Source organism: Aspergillus wentii, assembly GCF_001890725.1.
Source record: "Aspergillus wentii DTO 134E9 unplaced genomic scaffold ASPWEscaffold_2, whole genome shotgun sequence".
In the NCBI taxonomy this organism is placed as follows: domain Eukaryota; kingdom Fungi; phylum Ascomycota; class Eurotiomycetes; order Eurotiales; family Aspergillaceae; genus Aspergillus; species Aspergillus wentii.
Window position 1 is genome coordinate 3,934,428 of NW_024467833.1, and position 16,482 is coordinate 3,950,909.

Sequence of the window (16,482 nt, forward strand, 5' to 3'; positions counted from 1 at the left end):
AACATTGTTCCTCACGGCAGAGACGGCGTATGCTCTCCCTAAATCAACGGAATCAGCGCCTACCACTACTTTTGAGACCCTCTATCCCCCGTCTACGGAGGGAGCAAGAGTCCTCATTCCCAACATACAAGAAGTAAGTGTCTGCGCAGGCCATTGAAGCTGATACTGACGTTATATGGTTAGTTCTACCCGACCAGCTTGGAACGCGAGGGCCATCCGATAAATCAACAACCTTTTCCAACCTTTGGGTTGAACGACTTACTTGGAGGTTTGGAGGACACTGACTCCTTGGTTGACCAATTGGTATCCGACTTAGGTCCTAACCCAGTGTCATCAACTCATGCTCCGGCAACCACTTTGGCCTCATACACCGTACAGACCGAACCTACGGTGATCAAGCAGCCGATGACGATTCCAACTGTGATCAGCACGGCTAGCATCACACACCCCGAGACTCCAACCAGCACTACGGCTCCTCAGCCAACTACTTCGGTCAAAGAAAGTGCTTTCTCCTCTGACGGTTCCTATACGAGTGAGACCCATACAATCTCGCCTGAGAACACCAGTGAGCCTGTACCAGAAGCCCCCAAAGGTGAGTGATATCGGCCAGCTACTCCAAGATCTCGGTACGATCTCACATAAAAAAAGGTACCAATTCAGCCATGACCGGTCAAGATGTCTTCGTGCCGGTCTCGACTGGAGGGATTCCATCCAGCATCAAGTCGCGTGATGACCACCTAGTATCCAGATGGGCAATTGTAAGTTTTGGATTCTCTTTTTCTATCTGATATCTAACATGGATAGGACAATAAAACAACCCCGATTGAAACAAACAAATTCTACGCTGGGCTCTTTCTAGGAACGCAGACAAACGCCACCTTCACACACCCATACACGGTTGCGTGGGCAAAGGGCTGGGGGAATGCATCCAGCTTTGGCATGGCCGTCTCGCATACTGAACTGGATAAGACCTCCCAGGGCCCGCAGAATACGAACATTCCTGGAAACCCGATCTCCAACTACGTCAATGCAATTGGGATCCAGTCTGTGATTTTGTCGGCGGCTGAATTGAAAGGCTCAACGTTGCTTACCACTGAAAACCCTTTGCCTTTCTCAGCTAATGCAGTCTTGCGACCTGACAATGGGTCAACCTCACGAATCACTTTCCCAGTCGTGCAAGGTATGGGTTTTGTGACTGGCATTTACACCAATCTCCAGCCTCTTATCCAAAGCAGTATCTTTTTCCGACATGTTGTTCCCGCTGGGTCACCAAGACCGGGTATCTACAAATACCGGTTGACTATGGAGGACAACATGACCTGGCTGCTTTATGCAATCCCGCAAAACGGCAATGATCCAAAATTCAAACTAGAGTCCATGATTGACCTTTGTGGGCCTTCCGGATGGTCTGGTATACTGCAAGTGGCCAAGAACCCGCAGGGCCCTTTGGGAGAGAAACTTTTCGATAATTCAGCCGGTGTGTTTGCGACCGAGGGCGTTGTCTCAGGTTATGTGTCCCAGGATGTTGGAACATATAGTCTCGCTTGGGCAAAATCAGGCAAAGATGTTCAGAGCACACCTCTACTGATGTTTGCTCTGCCGCATCATGTTGAATCGTTTGACAACAGCACACGAAGCCGTATGACCAGTATTCAGCTCCGGACTACCACCAAAGGTAATGCAACAGCTGTTGTTGGAGAGATCTGGAATATGAATGAGCCTGGTCTCCCAATCGATATGGGCTTTGCGCCCTGGTCCGTACAAAATGGGAGTGCCAACGGGCTTTCCGACACAGCCCGAAAGACTATCATCGATACCGCACCAGTCGAGCTCGATCAGGACATGGATGGGCAAACGAATTTGAGCAGCATGTACTTCAGCGGCAAAGCTCTAAGCAAGTTTGCTACTATGGTGTACACGGTCGACAAGCTTGCAAACAACCCAACACTTGCGGCTCCTGCTCTCGACAAGCTGAAAAAATGCTTTGCTCGATTCGTGGACAATCAGCAGCAGTTCCCGCTTGTCTATGACAATGTTTGGAAGGGCGTGGTATCTTCGGCTAGCTATGTAGCAGGCGACCCCAACACTGATTTCGGCAACACCCTGTACAATGACCATCATTTCCATTACGGATACTTTATTCACGCGGCGGCCATCATCGGGCATCTGGATCCGTCCTGGCTTTCGGCCAATAAAGACTGGGTTAACATGCTGGTCCGCGATGCAGGTAACGCCGCCACGAATGATCCTCATTTCCCCTTCTCGCGGGGGTATGATTGGTTTCACGGACACTCTTGGGCGAAGGGGCTCTTCGAATCCTTCGATGGGAAAGACCAGGAGTCGACATCGGAAGATACCATGTTTGCGTACTCTCTGAAGATGTGGGGTAAGACCATTGGCGATGCCAGCATGGAGGCACGCGGAAACTTGATGCTTGGGATCTTGCGACGGACGCTCCGCAACTATTTCCTGATGGAAAGCGACAACAAGAACCAACCGGCCAACTTTGTTCCTAACAAAGTCACCGGTATTGTAAGTGGTTCAAATATCAACCAGGAGAGTAGCTTCGGCTAACAAGGATACAACACAGCTCTTCGAGAACAAGGTCGATCATACCACATACTTTGGTGCAAATGCCGAGTTCATTCAAGGGTAAGACAACAACAGCACTCCATGACATTCATTCAGCTTTTGGGGAACTGACCTATATTATAGAATCCACATGTTGCCTTTGTTGCCGTCGTCTCCATACACGCGCAGTCAGAGATTCGTGGCCGAGGAATGGAACGCCTACTTCGCGTCGAATGCCTCTACGCCTGCAGAAAAGGTTGCTGGTGGATGGAAAGGAGTTCTGTACGCCAATCTCGCTCTGATTGATCCTATTACTTCGTGGAAATTCTTCTCCCAGCCACAATTCGATTACGGAGCTATTGATGGTGGAACGAGTCGCACTTGGTATCTGGCCTTTGTGGCAGGTGAGTTGGTCAATGCGAACATTCATTAGCAGTCTTTACTGACCATATCCCAGGACTTGGTGGCGCCCCATTGTAGTCGACTGATCCCTTCTTGCTGATGAAGTGCAATCTCAATGACCTTGATGATCTTGATCTCGATGGCTTTATTTCTTTGTGATCTTTCCTTGCTAGTGGTTATGGTTCACGTTTCCATTCAGCGTTTCTATGCCAGTCCTCTCTCCGGATGTTGGCCACGTTCATACCTGTCCATATTGCAGTCTCCGTGCACAGTTAGCCATAGACAGTGATTATTCTACGTTTCCTCTCGACATCTCCACGTATATAGAACAGTAATCTAGTCAGAATTAGTCGATAAAACCGCGAAATGCAGCCACGTTGACTGCGCATGGATCAAGATCCGATCCCACTCAGCAAACCCGTCAGGCTGGGATATGCAGGCTACGTGGACGGATGATATCCAAATCAACTCCTGAATAACCCGTCATATTGACTCCACGACCACTTCATACCTATCTCATGTGTGTCTCATGAATGCAGGCAGATGCAGCATCCCAACACGTGTCGAGGGCTACCTTGCAGCAACATCCACCACTCCATGTTGGAATTGCATAATCGCAGAAATCCATCACTGAAGATCTCCTGTGTAACCGAGCACCAAAAAGAAGAAAAGACTAAAGAGAGGGAAAAAAAGTGGACTGCAGACTGATGGGGAATGAGCTGTGTGGCAGTGCACCCTTGGCGGCTGGATCAACCCTGTCTTGGGGGTATTTTTCAAACAGTTCTGTTACTGTCGCGGTTTCATTCTTTCATGCGATAATAATGAGACCCAAAAGATTGAGAATGCCTGGATAGGCATCATTAATGTAGACTGTGCTAAGTAGTAGATACTCGGTGCTGGTGGCTGGAGCTGATCGATCTTCAGCTGAAGCTTTTATGTCCACCCTGATCGCCCCACCGCATGTCCTCTTCTTCTTCAGCTTTCGTCCCCATCGCATCTCGTCGTCAACATCATCGCGATCATCATCGTCATCATCATATCACCACGGCATCGCCGTATCCAAACTCAATTCTCCGTCCAATCCTTTCTTTGTTTGGGCATTCATTTTTCTCTCTCTCCCAAAGTCTTCAACGTCATTGCGGTCTGTTGGTCCACCGCCAACCCTTGTACTCCCCCATCCATACACGCTCTCTTAAATTCCTCTCGCTTCCCTTCATTATTCTTTCATCGTCGGCTAGTCGGCTTGTCCTAATCTTAAGAAGCTTTTCAGATTGAGGCTGTGCAGTCGTCACTCGTCTCCTCTTTTATTTTTTCTTTCTCTTCCTCCCCCTTTGTTTGTGATAATTCCAGTCCATACGACATCAAACAGCCGGAGCATCCGGATCTCTGATTGCGATTGACTGAGATTCAAGTCTAAATAAAATAGTCCCTCAAATTAAGACACCCTGAGGTACTTAGATCCTGATCCATGTCTATTCATTGGTAGACCGGCGAACCGTGGAATGTCTTGACTGATCCGCACTCAACTTGGCAGGGAGAAAAAAAATTACAGAATACATACAGACCCTCCAATTTGCAAAGACTAGAAGTGACAATCTTCGTCGTTTCGAAATCTTAACCTTACCAAGGATCATACTATCGCACGGTCGTTTCTTCTGGTCCACCGTTTTGACGTGGCTGGTGTGTGTTGCTTTGCAGATTGAGACTGGGGTAGAACTGGATCCCCCCCTCCACCTTTTTGCTCATATTCCAGTGGGAAGCTTTTCGTTTGATCCCGTCCAGATACACCCGGACTAGTAGCTCAAAAAGCTGGGCTTGACTTGACTGCGCCACTGCCATCTGTACCAAAAGAAAGCCAAAATGTGTATGTGCCAGAGGAAACCCTCTCTTTCTCTCTGTTACGTCCCCTCGTGATTGCTCGTTGATACGCTCTTTTTTCCTGGATCCTTCCCCTCTTTCTTCTTTTCAACTCGTTTTTTTCTTTATTTCCTTCGAGAATTTCTTTTCTTTTTCTGATACTTTCCTTAATCATCCTTATTTCATCCTCCTTTTATATTAACCGTCCTTTCCTTCGCACATCCGTTGAGCCCGTGGTATACGTCTGCTGCAAATCGCATTGTTGCTGTAATCGTGATTCAGGGCTAATTGGGCTAATCTGGAACTGTGGGGTTCTCTATACAGCTTCCTTTCGTTCAATCTCGCGCAGACACACTCTGGGCTCCAACAGAACCATGTCGGGGCTGTCGAGAAATGGCTCCGTTGAGCCCAACGAAACTGAATCCCTTCTTGGTAATGGCTCGAGGTCAACTTCCCAGCACCGCCATATGTCTTACAAGAACGAACGGCACTGGACTCATTGGCCCCTGCACGTTGCTCATTTGACATGGTACACTCTGGCGCGAGACTACACCAATGTGCTTCTCGTCTTCGTTCCCTTGGGTATCATTGCCGGTGCCCTTGGGTGGGATTCGACCGCTATCTTTACCCTGAACTTCTTCGCCATCATTCCTCTGGCCTCCATGCTGAGCTTTGCGACCGAGGAGCTGGCTGCCACCATGGGACAGGCTCTGGGTGGTCTCATGAATGCTACTTTCGGAAATGCAGTGGAGTTGATTGTAAGTGTCAACTCGTCTTGTGCGTATGTAACTGTATGCTAATTGTCTTGCTATTTTAGGTCAGTATCGTTGCCCTCAAAGAGAACCAGATTCGCGTCGTTCAGGCCAGTATGCTCGGTAGCATTTTGTCTAATATTCTGCTTGTGCTCGGGTGCTGTTTCTTTATTGGTGGTCTTCGCCACCAGGAGCAGGTCTTCAACAGTACCGTGGCCTCCACAATGTCGTCTCTGATGACAGTCTCGTCCGCATCCTTGATCATCCCTGCGACCCTTTATGCCTCTCTATCCTCTGCCCAGAACTCGGATACCGCCAGACATAACATTTTGATTCTGTCGCATGGAACTGCTATCATTCTTCTGATTCTCTATGTGATGTACCTCTACTTCCAGCTCAAGTCGCATGCCAACCTTTTCGAGGAGGCTGTCATTGAAGGTGATCCGGAAAACCAAGATGGCGCCGAGGAGGAAGAAGAGGAACACCTTTTGAACCCCTGGTCTGCCTGCGTTGTTCTGGTTGTTGTGACTGTCCTCGTGGCAATCTGCGCCGACTACTTAGTTGGAAGCATTGACAGCATGGTGCAGAAGACCGGCATGAGCCGGACCTTCATTGGTCTTGTGCTGATTCCCATTGTTGGCAATGCCGCTGAGCATGTGACGGCCGTCGTCGTTGCTTACAAGAACAAGATGGACCTAGCAATTGGTGTCGCAATCGGCAGCAGTTTGCAGATTGCCCTTTTCGTCACGCCTTTCTTGGTCATTTTGGGTTGGATCATGGATGTGGAGATGACTCTTCACTTCCAGACATTCGAAACTGTTGCCTTCTTCATTTCTGGCTTGGTTGTGACATACCTTATCCAGGATGGAAAGTCCAACTATCTTGAAGGTGGATTGTGCTTGGGAATGTATGTTGCTTCCTCCGTTTTGCTCTAGTATACCGTTTGACCCATACTAACTGCTCTTCTCTAGGTATTTGATCCTGGGACTTGCCTTCTTTGTCTACCCTGATAACGTGGATGATACTGCCGTTCTCGGTCCCCTGACTGGAAACTAAGTCTATGAAAAGGTTATGCATGAGTGAAAACCATTTACTCTCTTTATTTTCTTAATTTGTTATCATTTTATCTTGAACCATACAACATTAGATTGGATGTATTCATCCTTTTGATGATACGAGTCTGGAGAGTCTTCGGACTCATCGTCACGACGTCGTACCTTACTGCTTCTTGAAAGCAGACCACTCACTCTTGTTTCATTATTGTGTTACTATAAATTCGCTACACATACGCTGCTGGTCAGTCTCTATGGGCCTGGATACCTCTGGCTCAAGAACAACGACTTGAATACCTCTTCAACAACGTCCTACTTTTCATCATGTACTACTTGTTTGTTTTGAAATTGTGCACAGGTTCGGATCGATTTGGGATATTTGGCGGTACTTTGAAGGTAGCACGATAGTATATTTGTTAGTTCTAGGCAATGTCCTTGAAAATCTCTTGATACGTACACAAATTTCTAATATCTTACCACACACCTTACTAGCCTGTACAGGGACCTCGTAACATATTTTAAATAATATAATTCAACAAGACAAGACGCGAAAAAGCAAGAAACAAGTAGAACAGAATCATGACTTCATCTTGCACCTCGAATTGCTGGTCTTGGCGCTGGGTGACTAAGCCGAAGTGGAGTGGAAAATCGTTCGTCCTCCGCGACGCTGGATTATTATCAGGATTGAAGAACAATCGAAACCGCCATCAAACCCCAGGTTCCCAAACGGTTTGATTCACATCAAGATGCCGCCCAGACTCAATTTCTTCACGGCCGGCAAGGCTGTCCCCGTTCTCCGCCAATCCTCCACACCCTCGACCTCGCGACGGAGCATCACCACCTCTCTCAACCTTAACAAGCCCAATGCAGGCGGATATGGCAGGAAAGTTAGCCTGTCGTCTTCGGCACAATTGCAAAGACGCTTGAACTCGACAAGCTCCGGCTCGAAAGATGACCCCGCCCAACCAAAGAGTGCTACTGAGCCTACGATGCCTCATGTTAGCGAGGAGGCCGCGGAGGTGTCCAAAATCATGAACAAGGGCAAGAAATGCGATGCGACTCCCTCCTCTCCGGAGTTGGAGCAGGGTACACCTGTTTCCGAGGTTGGTTTCATGATTAGCAACCCAGATTTTGGATTGGGAGCATGTTGAATTAACGAATTCCTTTTATTTCCCAGATCCTTAACCGCGACAAGGAAGCCCAGAAGCATGCCCCCAAGGTGATGCAGGATCAGATGAAGGGACCGACCGGTACACGTTCGTTCTCGACTTCGGTCCGACGCCTACAATCGGAGCTCCAGAATGATATCCCCAACGACCAGTCGGCGGAATTGGTTGCCAGCATGATTTCCCAGGTCACAGATCAAGCCGCTGAGCTGCAGCCCGGTCTCAAGTTCGCTGCACCCGAGAGTCTGCCCAAGACGGAGAACTTCCGGAAGAGATATGACTCTTTGTTGGAACAATTCACCAAGTTGCTTATGAACGATGGCAAGCTGAGCCTTGCTCAGAAGGTACGTTACCGGATTGTGGTCTAGACTCATTTTGCGCTGTGGTTCTATGCCTTTATAGCTAGTTTTTGATGCATGTACTGACGTTTTGTGCTGTTTATAGAATATGGCCTTTATCTTGGATCACCTCCGGACTACCTCCCCTCCTCAGCCCAACCCTAAGCGTCCTTTGCTCCCCGGACCCCCCGGTCCTCAGTTGCCTTTGAACCCCGTCCTTTTCCTTACTTTGATCGTGGACTCTGTTGCTCCTCTGATTAAGATCAGACAGCAAAAGGGTATTGCAGGTGGTGGTGCGGCTCTTCAGATTCCCGTTCCTCTGTCGTTGAGACAGCGTCGGAGGACAGCAATCAAATGGATCATCGATGCTTCTGATAAACGGAAAGACAGCAGCTTCGCTCAGCGAGTTGCTAACGAACTGTCTTCCGTCGCTGAGGGTCGCAGCGGTGTGTGGGATAAGAAGGAAGCGGCGCACAAGCTTGGTATCAGCTCCCGGTCCAACCTTGGACTGATGAGTCGCAGGTAAAATATGGAATGAATCGAATTGCGGATATACAACCCTTGTTTGGAAGGGTTTGACATTCTTCGACATTGGGAAATGGGTGTTTTTTTTCACTCTTTTTTTTGTAACTTTAGGGGTTATTTTGAGCACCATGCATTGTGTATGTTTATCTTAGTTGTTAACTATTTATTCTCTTGATTCGAGTTGTCATCCTGGATTTTGAATCCATTTATATATCCATGTTTGCCTTGATGTTACACTCGGTGATGATTCACCAGTCTCGGACGATGGATTACTAACGAGTCGGTCTGGCGTTCATGTGCATTTGCATCTGCATGACCATGGGTAGTAATAGCAATAGTCCCTATTAGCTTCCGTATATTAAATACGCCTCCTCTGCACCATCTGAAAATCCCTCCCTTGCGGTCAGGCACATTTAACCACGGTTGGCATCTTGTGACGTCCAAACGGCCTGACCACCGCCTATCCCGGAGCTAGCATTGGCGGGGACTCGGAGGAGTCGACAGCCTGCTAGCTCGTGGTTGCATCACTACTCTCCCCCCATCTTCGATCAATGTTCACCTAATCTCCGCACGAACATTTGTACTACATTTGTCTGCTCTATTCCGTTCTGGCTCTCCCTCTTCTCTCATCCGACACCGTGTCGTCGCATGCATCTGGTCGAACCGTGGCACGCATCGCTTCTGCGACGGCTGCCTCCGCAAACCACCTCCACCACCCTCACCATCACCACTCCATAAACGACAACAACAACGACAACAACGACAACAACGACAACGACGACGCTCCATCTGCGTCTTTGCCACCGGGCCAGAGCATAGAACTTGTCGAGTTCCGGCCTGTCCCACCTACAGCAGGTAGTTCTCGGCGATTGAGTCCCTCGCGCACTGCATCTGGTGAACCCGACGCTCGGACAATTGAGTCTGTCCGACAGACTCATCACGATAACGAGGAAGAGAAGCAAGAAAGGAATCATCTCGTCCCGCCGCGCAGACAACCCATCAACCTTCGCTACTGGGTGGAAGCCCTTCGACGTCGCTCGCAGTATTTGAAAGAGCGAGGAACAGAGCCCAAGATGAAGTTCTCGCATAGTATTCAGTTTAATGCGGTGCCGGACTGGAGTTCGTATTATCTTGCTTATAGCAATTTGAAGAAATTGTGAGTTTTCCTATTAAAAAAATAGTCGTCTTATTGGATTTGAAAATTGTGGCTATTATTGTGCCCTGTTCGTGCTCGTATTATCGGTTGCTTGCCGACGGTCGGTGTGCAGGTGCTACATTACACCAGGGTTCAAAGCGTCACGATGTGACCTGGTCCTTTCTGTGCATATGACTTACAGTTTCATCTTTGTTTTAGGATATATACTTTGGAAAAGCAAGCGCGCCGGTTGGATAGGCAGGCTGCTGCCGACGTTGAATCAGCCCCTTTGCTCGATGACGATACCGATTCCTCAAGCGCGGATGTGATATTCCGGAGAGCTCTTGATGGCGAACTGGAAAAGATATGCTCCTTTTATCAGATCAAGGAGTCGGAGATCCTCGGAGAAGTCGGTGAACTGGTCAAAGATGTGGAGGAATACGAGTTGGAGACTGAAGGCGTCAACATCGACCCTATGACCGAGAGCATTATCAAGACTCGCACGATGAGTTCCGGTTCAAGACCGCGCACTGGGAGCATGTTCCGCAATTTCCCCCTCAGTCAGGATCGACGGCGTAGCGGAATCAGTGAATCGGCTGGGGAGGATGAAGACCCGGATAGTGATGATGACCACGCTGCGTCAAGACCTCGCGGATCCCGATCGCATGATCCTGGGGATATGGGCGATTCGGCTCTCTTGGCCGATTCCGTTCTTACGGGTGCCCCGTCTAGCAGTCGTGCTGGGCCTCGAGATGATCATTTCGGAGACCCGAAGCTGTTGGATCTGTACAATGCCGGGCTGTCTTTGAAGAAACGGAGTATTGAGCTTTATGTCTCCATGTGTGGGCTCAAGTCGTATATCCAGCTGAACAAGACTGGTTTCTCCAAGGCCTTGAAGAAATACGACAAGACCCTTGAGCACAGCCTCCGACGGGGATACATCAACACAACTGTATCTCCCGCATATCCTTTCACTGACTCTACAATGAAGCGCGTGGAAGAGGGCATTGGGAAGATCGAGAAGATCTACTCGGAAATCGTCACGTCAGGGGATATGGAACTGGCTAAACGAGAGCTTCGGTTACACTTGAGGGAGCAAGTCGTCTGGGAGAGAAACACCGTCTGGAGAGAAATGATTGGCATTGAAAGGAAAGCCCAGGCAGCCAATGTCGGCATTCGCAGAACTCTGCTAGGAGGAGACCAGGATCCTGTAACCGTCCAACGACAGGGTGATGAGCAGAAAATCCGAATCACGGAAGTCAAGACTCCTCTCGGTCGATTCAGTGTTCCCGAGTGGCTCTGCAGCGTGAACTTTGGCATGCTCATTTTAGTCTTGATCGTATTTATCTTTTTGCTCTCTTTTCCAATCATGGACAAGCCGGAGCAGCAAAATTGTCTGGCCATGTTGGTTTTTGTCAGTCTTTTATGGGCGACGGAGGTACGTACATATCATCCATCCTTTAACGCCTGGCTCTTGTTTTTTCTGACCAAAACGTTTGCAGGTCATTCCTCTCTTCGTCACATCTCTTCTCATTCCTTTCTTGGTCGTTTTGCTTCGTATCATAAGATCCGACGAAAAGCCTTACGAACGTCTGGGTCCCAAAGAAGCTACATCTGAGGCCTTTTCGTCCATGTGGACTCCTGTCATTATGCTCTTACTCGGAGGCTTCACCATTGCGGCTGCCCTATCGAAATACGACATTGCTCGTCGAATGGCCATGTTCGTCTTGAGCAAAGCTGGCTCAAAGCCTCATGTGGTGCTGCTCACGAACATGTTCGTTAGCATGTTCTTGAGTATGTGGATTAGCAATGTGGCTTCGCCAGTTCTCTGCTACTCGATTATCCAGCCTCTGCTACGAAACCTTTCGCCTGATTCCAACTTTGCCAAAGCGCTGGTTTTGGGAATAGCTCTTGCTGCGAACGTGGGTGGTGCTGCCTCGCCAATTGCGTCCCCGCAGAATATTGTTGCCGTCCAGAACATGTTCCCTAGTATCAGCTGGGGAACATGGTTCTTTATTTCAATCCCTGTCTGTCTCATATCGATTCTCCTCATATGGGGTCTGTTGCTGGTCACCTTCCACCCGGGCCGAGACACCACCCTCGTTCCGATTAGGCCTGTGAAGGACAAGTTCACTGGGGTTCAATATTTCATCACTGTTGTCACAATAAGCACCATTGGCTTGTGGTGTGCCAGTCACCAGGTCGAGCATATTTTTGGTGATATGGGTGTGATCGCCATCATTCCAATGGTTCTTTTCTTCGGTACTGGTATTCTCAACAAGGAAGACTTTAACAATTTCCTATGGACTATCATCATTCTGGCGGCTGGTGGTCTCTGCCTGGGACATGCCGTCACCTCCTCTGGTCTTCTCCACACTATCGCCAATGGAATCACAGAAAGAGTTCAACACCTTAGTCTCTACGGGGTGTTGATCGTCTTTTCCTCGTTGATTCTCGTCATGGCCACTTTTATCTCTCACACTGTCGCGGCACTGATTTTCCTTCCTCTTGTCCGACAAATCGGTGTGAGCATGCCGGATCCGCATCCCAACTTGCTTGTCATGGCAAGTGCCTTGATGTGTTCTATTGCCATGGGTCTGCCAACCAGTGGATTCCCCAACATGAGTGCGTATAACTTTTCATATTATACAATTTAACGAATAGATTTGCTAACAAGGGTTTCTCAATAGCTGCCATCATGACCGAAGTTCCAGAAACCGGTCAACGATACCTCACAGTCCGCCACTTCCTCACAAGAGGTATACCATCTAGTATAATTTCTTACGTTGTGATTATCAGTGTTGGATATGGATTGATGTATGTTGCTGGGTTGTGATTGTTCAAATTGGGATGTTTATTCGATATATATCCTTGGTTTTTTTTTTTTTTTTTTTTTTTTTTTCCCTGTGATGATAGATAGAATTTGTCAAAAGCTTGGTTTGTTCGTGGGTAATGCTTACATTTAGACTGGGTTCATATATACGAAAGAGGTACCCTCTTGAACATTTTTTGCTTTGCTATGGCTATACAAGGTCAAGGGGTAGACTGGAAGGTGATATCATATATGCAGTCATATATTCAATGTCATTAATCTGGTAGAGATCTCTGGTTTTTGCAAATGAAGCTATCTGGATCTTATAAGACCGTAGACTATCTAATAGAATATCAGTGAGGCACCAATGCCTTGAATGACTGGTTTTCTTCATTGCCACAATCACATCTCCCTGTAGAATTAAGATATAAGTGCCCGCTAGGTGCTTTTTGCCGGATGCTGGAATGATCAAGATAACTCATGCGGACTTGCACAGAGAGAATATCATGATCTCTTCAACTAAGCTAAGCTGTTGGGTGTTCTTACTATTATAGATTAGGAACAGGCAGGATGGTGCCCAGACTACTGGGAGTACTGTAAAGCTCTTTATACTTGCAAGTATGAAAGTGAGTGGCGCCAGGGCTGGGTTGATAAGTTTCTAGATCCACGAACGGACGAATTTTTTAGCTTCATTGAATATACAATGACAATAGGTAGGCGCCGTTTGAACCATACATGTATTGTGCCAACTGACTCGTCAACATACTGGGTTTCTCTTCCGTTTGTTATGTTTCAATGTCTTATCCTATCCTGCTAAATCGACAATAGTACATGGTAGTATAATTACTGTACACGGTACCACAAGAGAAAGATTAAAAACGAAAAGCAATAGAACACCTCTGCTGATTCCAGTTGAAACCATTTTCAGAACCCTATAGATAAAATAGAACAAGATGCGAAACGAGACGTCTAAACCACGTCCAATGTCAAGTCTAGTCAAGGCCGACGAGGAACGAAGTTCAAACCGCAGGTGATGGGAGGTATTGGAGTCATGAATGCATGATGGATCGTGTTATGGTATACCCCAATTGGGATGGATTAGTTACTAGAGAAGACCGGTTAGTATGAAGCTCAAAAAGTGAGACAGAGAAAAGAAAAGACTAACAGTAAACCGAGGGTCAAGTCACCATGGATCTTAGCCTTGAGTTGTACTTCGATGTCGAGGTTCAAATCCAGACGCAACCGCAGCTGCTCATCTCGGCCTCCATCCTCTTTCTCTTCCTTTTGATTACCCAGGATACCACCGACTGCCTTGCCAGCGCTGCCTGTCACCCCATTCAGGGCATTGCCGGCTGTATTCTGCACGAGTTCACCTGTCTGATTGACCCCGCCGAGACCTGGGAGTGGCCCGCCGTCCTGTTGCTGGTTACGTTGGCGACGCTGACGGCGGGGTCTCTCCACGACTGGATCCATATCGCTGCGGTAGATGCCCTCTGTTTCCGAATCCTGTCGGTATCTCTGAGGACGGGGTTTTCTTCTACGAGGCCGGGCAGGCAGTTGTTCAGGTTCAGGTTCGGGCTCAGGCTCAGGGTCAGGCTCGCGATCTGACTCTGGTGTTTCTTGCTTCTGCTCTGTGTCCGACTCGGGTTCTTGTCGTATGGGCTGCTTGTCGTCTCCCTCGGGCTTGGGAGTATCTTTCTTCTTGTTCAGCTTAGGTGGTGTTTTCTTGGTTGACTCTCGCTTGGGTTCAGAAGAGCCCTGGGTGTTTTCGGGTTCCTGGCCAGGGTTGGGGGTTTGAGGTTGATTTTCTTGGTCTGCCATCGTGAGAAAAGAGAGGAAAGAAGTTATATTTTTATGTCGAGGTTTAGCGGCTAGCAGTCACACTCCTTTAAAAAAGAACCCCTCTTGTCAAATACGACTTAAATGACCATGATTTCCTTGAAAGGGGGGAGCACCTGGAACCGACAGCCTTCGACGTCAGACGCCCATTTGCATTACTTTCCAGTCGGGGAGGACTGGGGACAAGTGACGCGCTGCGAAAAGCGTCATATGGGCACGCAACTGGAGGTAGAACCAGACAATTGCTAGGTAGAAGAGACAATCAAGATCCAGTATGACGTCTCAGGCGCAGGGTTGCGGCCCTCCATATTGCATTGTAAAACATGTATTATGATTATGGATGGGCCGTTGGCGATCGTCAGCCATGATTCTGATCGGAGAATTTTGGTGCATTGTTTAATATAATTAGCACCAGATGGCAGACGGGCAGAGGCCAATCATGGTGGGATCGGCCGTTGCACCAGGCCGTGTGTCTCCATCTAGCTGGTCCACTTTGGTCGCTAAGATAAGAAAATGACGCCGGGCGACGTCAGCCGGGCTGGGATAGATCTGGAGCCATCGGCCGAAACTATTGTGTGCATTGGGGGCTGTCCTCAGAACGCAGGAAGAGTAATTCTTGCTGCGTCAAAAGTAATGTTTATAGGTGAAGAGCTTGTTTGTATTGGGATTGACCAAAACAATACCCAATTTGCCTGGGTCCAGTCGCGTGTCGGCGAAAAGTTCCATGGGTCTTGGGAGTCCAGGCGAAACGCAATCAAAATAAAACCAGGTTTTGAACGGTCAGAATTCGGCATCTGTCAAAGTCAACGGTCAGTGGAGTTTCGCTATTGTTAGGCCATGGCGTTGTCTTTGGCTCGGAAGTCACCCAGTGATGGCAGGGTCTCACCTTGTTGACTGCATCCCACTGGCTGACCAAACGATGATCCCCAGGTTATCGTCTGACCCTTTCGGGAAGTAAACCCACATCCAAGACAAGAGACACGGCCGAAGAAGGGTGTTTAGCGCCTTGGTCAAACCGGAATGACATTGATGGTGGTGGAGGGTTGGAGGTATCGAGGTTGCAGGCTGAGAGAGGGAAAAGTGGGAGAGTCTCGAGGTCCGCCGCCAACGTCATGGGAGTCCCCAGCATCTGTGGTTATGTCTTTTGTTTCCTGTCGTCCCTTTTCTTTCTTGGTGCTTCTCGTTACTTATTGCTCTTCTATCATCTGTTCTTTTAATATACTATTTGATTGTCTGGTGGCTGTCTCTCTTGTTCTATATACATAATTGTTCATCTATTTGACCTCAGCTGTTGATAACAACCATGGCGACCGCAGAGAAGACAAAGCAAAAAGCTCCTATCCAACAGGAAGAGGACTACTCTTCCGGGGATGACTATGAGACTGATGACTACGAGCTTTCAGAGGAAGATGAACCTCAATCCCAACGAGCACATCAACAGAAACAGCCTCGACGGCAGCGACAGCAGCAGCTACAGCAGCTACAACGAAGACGGCAAGATGATGAGACTGATGATGACGATTATTCCTCCGATGAGCTCTATTCGGACGAATACGACGACGACGACAATTATTATGACGACGGCGCTATACAAAACCGGTCCGTACAGCCATACCAGTCAGGCGGAAAGTCGATAACCAACAATAATGGCACCAATAGCACCATCACCAACGGAGGCATGGACGTCATCGACAAAAAGAAGCCGAGTATAGACGAGGAGGAGGGAATGAAACTCAAGTTGGAGTTGAATCTCGACATCGAGGTCGAACTCAAGGCACATATCCACGGTGATCTAACCTTGGCTTTGATGTAAGTATTTGTTACCTACGGTCATCCCGTCCCCACGGTCGATAAGGCCCCAACAAGATCTGGCTCAAACATCGAATAGGAGTTGACGACTGCAGTGCATGAAACATGAAACATGAAACATGCTATGATGCTCTCACTTGCCGAATACCTTTCTGTATACCCATAAGTATGACGGCTCGCCGAGGATACCTCCGCTTATGAACCATAAACACTGAGATGGACAG

The 16,482-nt window shown here is 48.3% G+C and overlaps 7 protein-coding genes across 7 annotated transcripts; 5 read left to right on the forward strand and 2 right to left on the reverse strand.

Annotated features, from left to right (window-relative positions):
• The first annotated feature begins 71 nt into the window (after positions 1 to 71).
• Positions 72 to 3,456, forward strand: ASPWEDRAFT_379219 (glucan endo-1,3-beta-D-glucosidase). Its single transcript, XM_040834790.1, has 6 exons — positions 72 to 133; positions 184 to 592; positions 649 to 758; positions 805 to 2,532; positions 2,591 to 2,652; positions 2,716 to 3,456. Exons 2-6 carry the CDS (start codon positions 406 to 408, stop codon positions 3,002 to 3,004), a joined length of 2,376 nt encoding a protein of 791 aa, XP_040693226.1. The 5' UTR covers positions 72 to 133; positions 184 to 405; the 3' UTR covers positions 3,005 to 3,456.
• A 1,298-nt stretch (positions 3,457 to 4,754) lies between these two features.
• Positions 4,755 to 5,241, reverse strand: ASPWEDRAFT_37352 (uncharacterized protein). Its single transcript, XM_040834654.1, has one exon. It carries the CDS (start codon positions 5,003 to 5,005, stop codon positions 4,775 to 4,777), a length of 231 nt encoding a protein of 76 aa, XP_040693227.1. The 5' UTR covers positions 5,006 to 5,241; the 3' UTR covers positions 4,755 to 4,774.
• ASPWEDRAFT_37353 (calcium/proton exchanger) lies at positions 5,155 to 7,110 on the forward strand. The gene is made up of 3 exons (XM_040834655.1): positions 5,155 to 5,588; positions 5,648 to 6,489; positions 6,554 to 7,110. The coding sequence occupies exons 1-3, from the start codon at positions 5,205 to 5,207 to the stop codon at positions 6,636 to 6,638; spliced, it is 1,311 nt and encodes a 436-aa protein (XP_040693228.1). The 5' UTR covers positions 5,155 to 5,204; the 3' UTR covers positions 6,639 to 7,110.
• A 270-nt stretch (positions 7,111 to 7,380) lies between these two features.
• Positions 7,381 to 9,053, forward strand: ASPWEDRAFT_150815 (mitochondrial 37S ribosomal protein uS7m; the record flags this gene model as incomplete). Its single annotated transcript, XM_040829587.1, has 3 exons — positions 7,381 to 7,737; positions 7,812 to 8,144; positions 8,245 to 9,053. 3 exons carry the CDS (start codon positions 7,381 to 7,383, stop codon positions 8,662 to 8,664), a joined length of 1,110 nt encoding a protein of 369 aa, XP_040693229.1. The 3' UTR covers positions 8,665 to 9,053.
• Positions 9,054 to 9,736: 683 nt separating this feature from the next.
• ASPWEDRAFT_103262 (putative plasma membrane phosphate transporter Pho87) lies at positions 9,737 to 12,634 on the forward strand (the record flags this gene model as incomplete). The annotated part of the gene is made up of 4 exons (XM_040827548.1): positions 9,737 to 9,819; positions 10,018 to 11,236; positions 11,301 to 12,423; positions 12,489 to 12,634. 4 exons carry the CDS (start codon positions 9,737 to 9,739, stop codon positions 12,632 to 12,634), a joined length of 2,571 nt encoding a protein of 856 aa, XP_040693230.1.
• Positions 12,635 to 13,708: 1,074 nt separating this feature from the next.
• On the reverse strand, positions 13,709 to 14,431 carry ASPWEDRAFT_25379 (uncharacterized protein; the record flags this gene model as incomplete). The annotated part of the gene is made up of 2 exons (XM_040832720.1): positions 13,709 to 13,715; positions 13,776 to 14,431. 2 exons carry the CDS (start codon positions 14,429 to 14,431, stop codon positions 13,709 to 13,711), a joined length of 663 nt encoding a protein of 220 aa, XP_040693231.1.
• A 1,321-nt stretch (positions 14,432 to 15,752) lies between these two features.
• On the forward strand, positions 15,753 to 16,262 carry ASPWEDRAFT_169394 (uncharacterized protein; the record flags this gene model as incomplete). Its single annotated transcript, XM_040830455.1, has 1 exon — positions 15,753 to 16,262. One exon carries the CDS (start codon positions 15,753 to 15,755, stop codon positions 16,260 to 16,262), a length of 510 nt encoding a protein of 169 aa, XP_040693232.1.
• Positions 16,263 to 16,482: the final 220 nt, after the last annotated feature.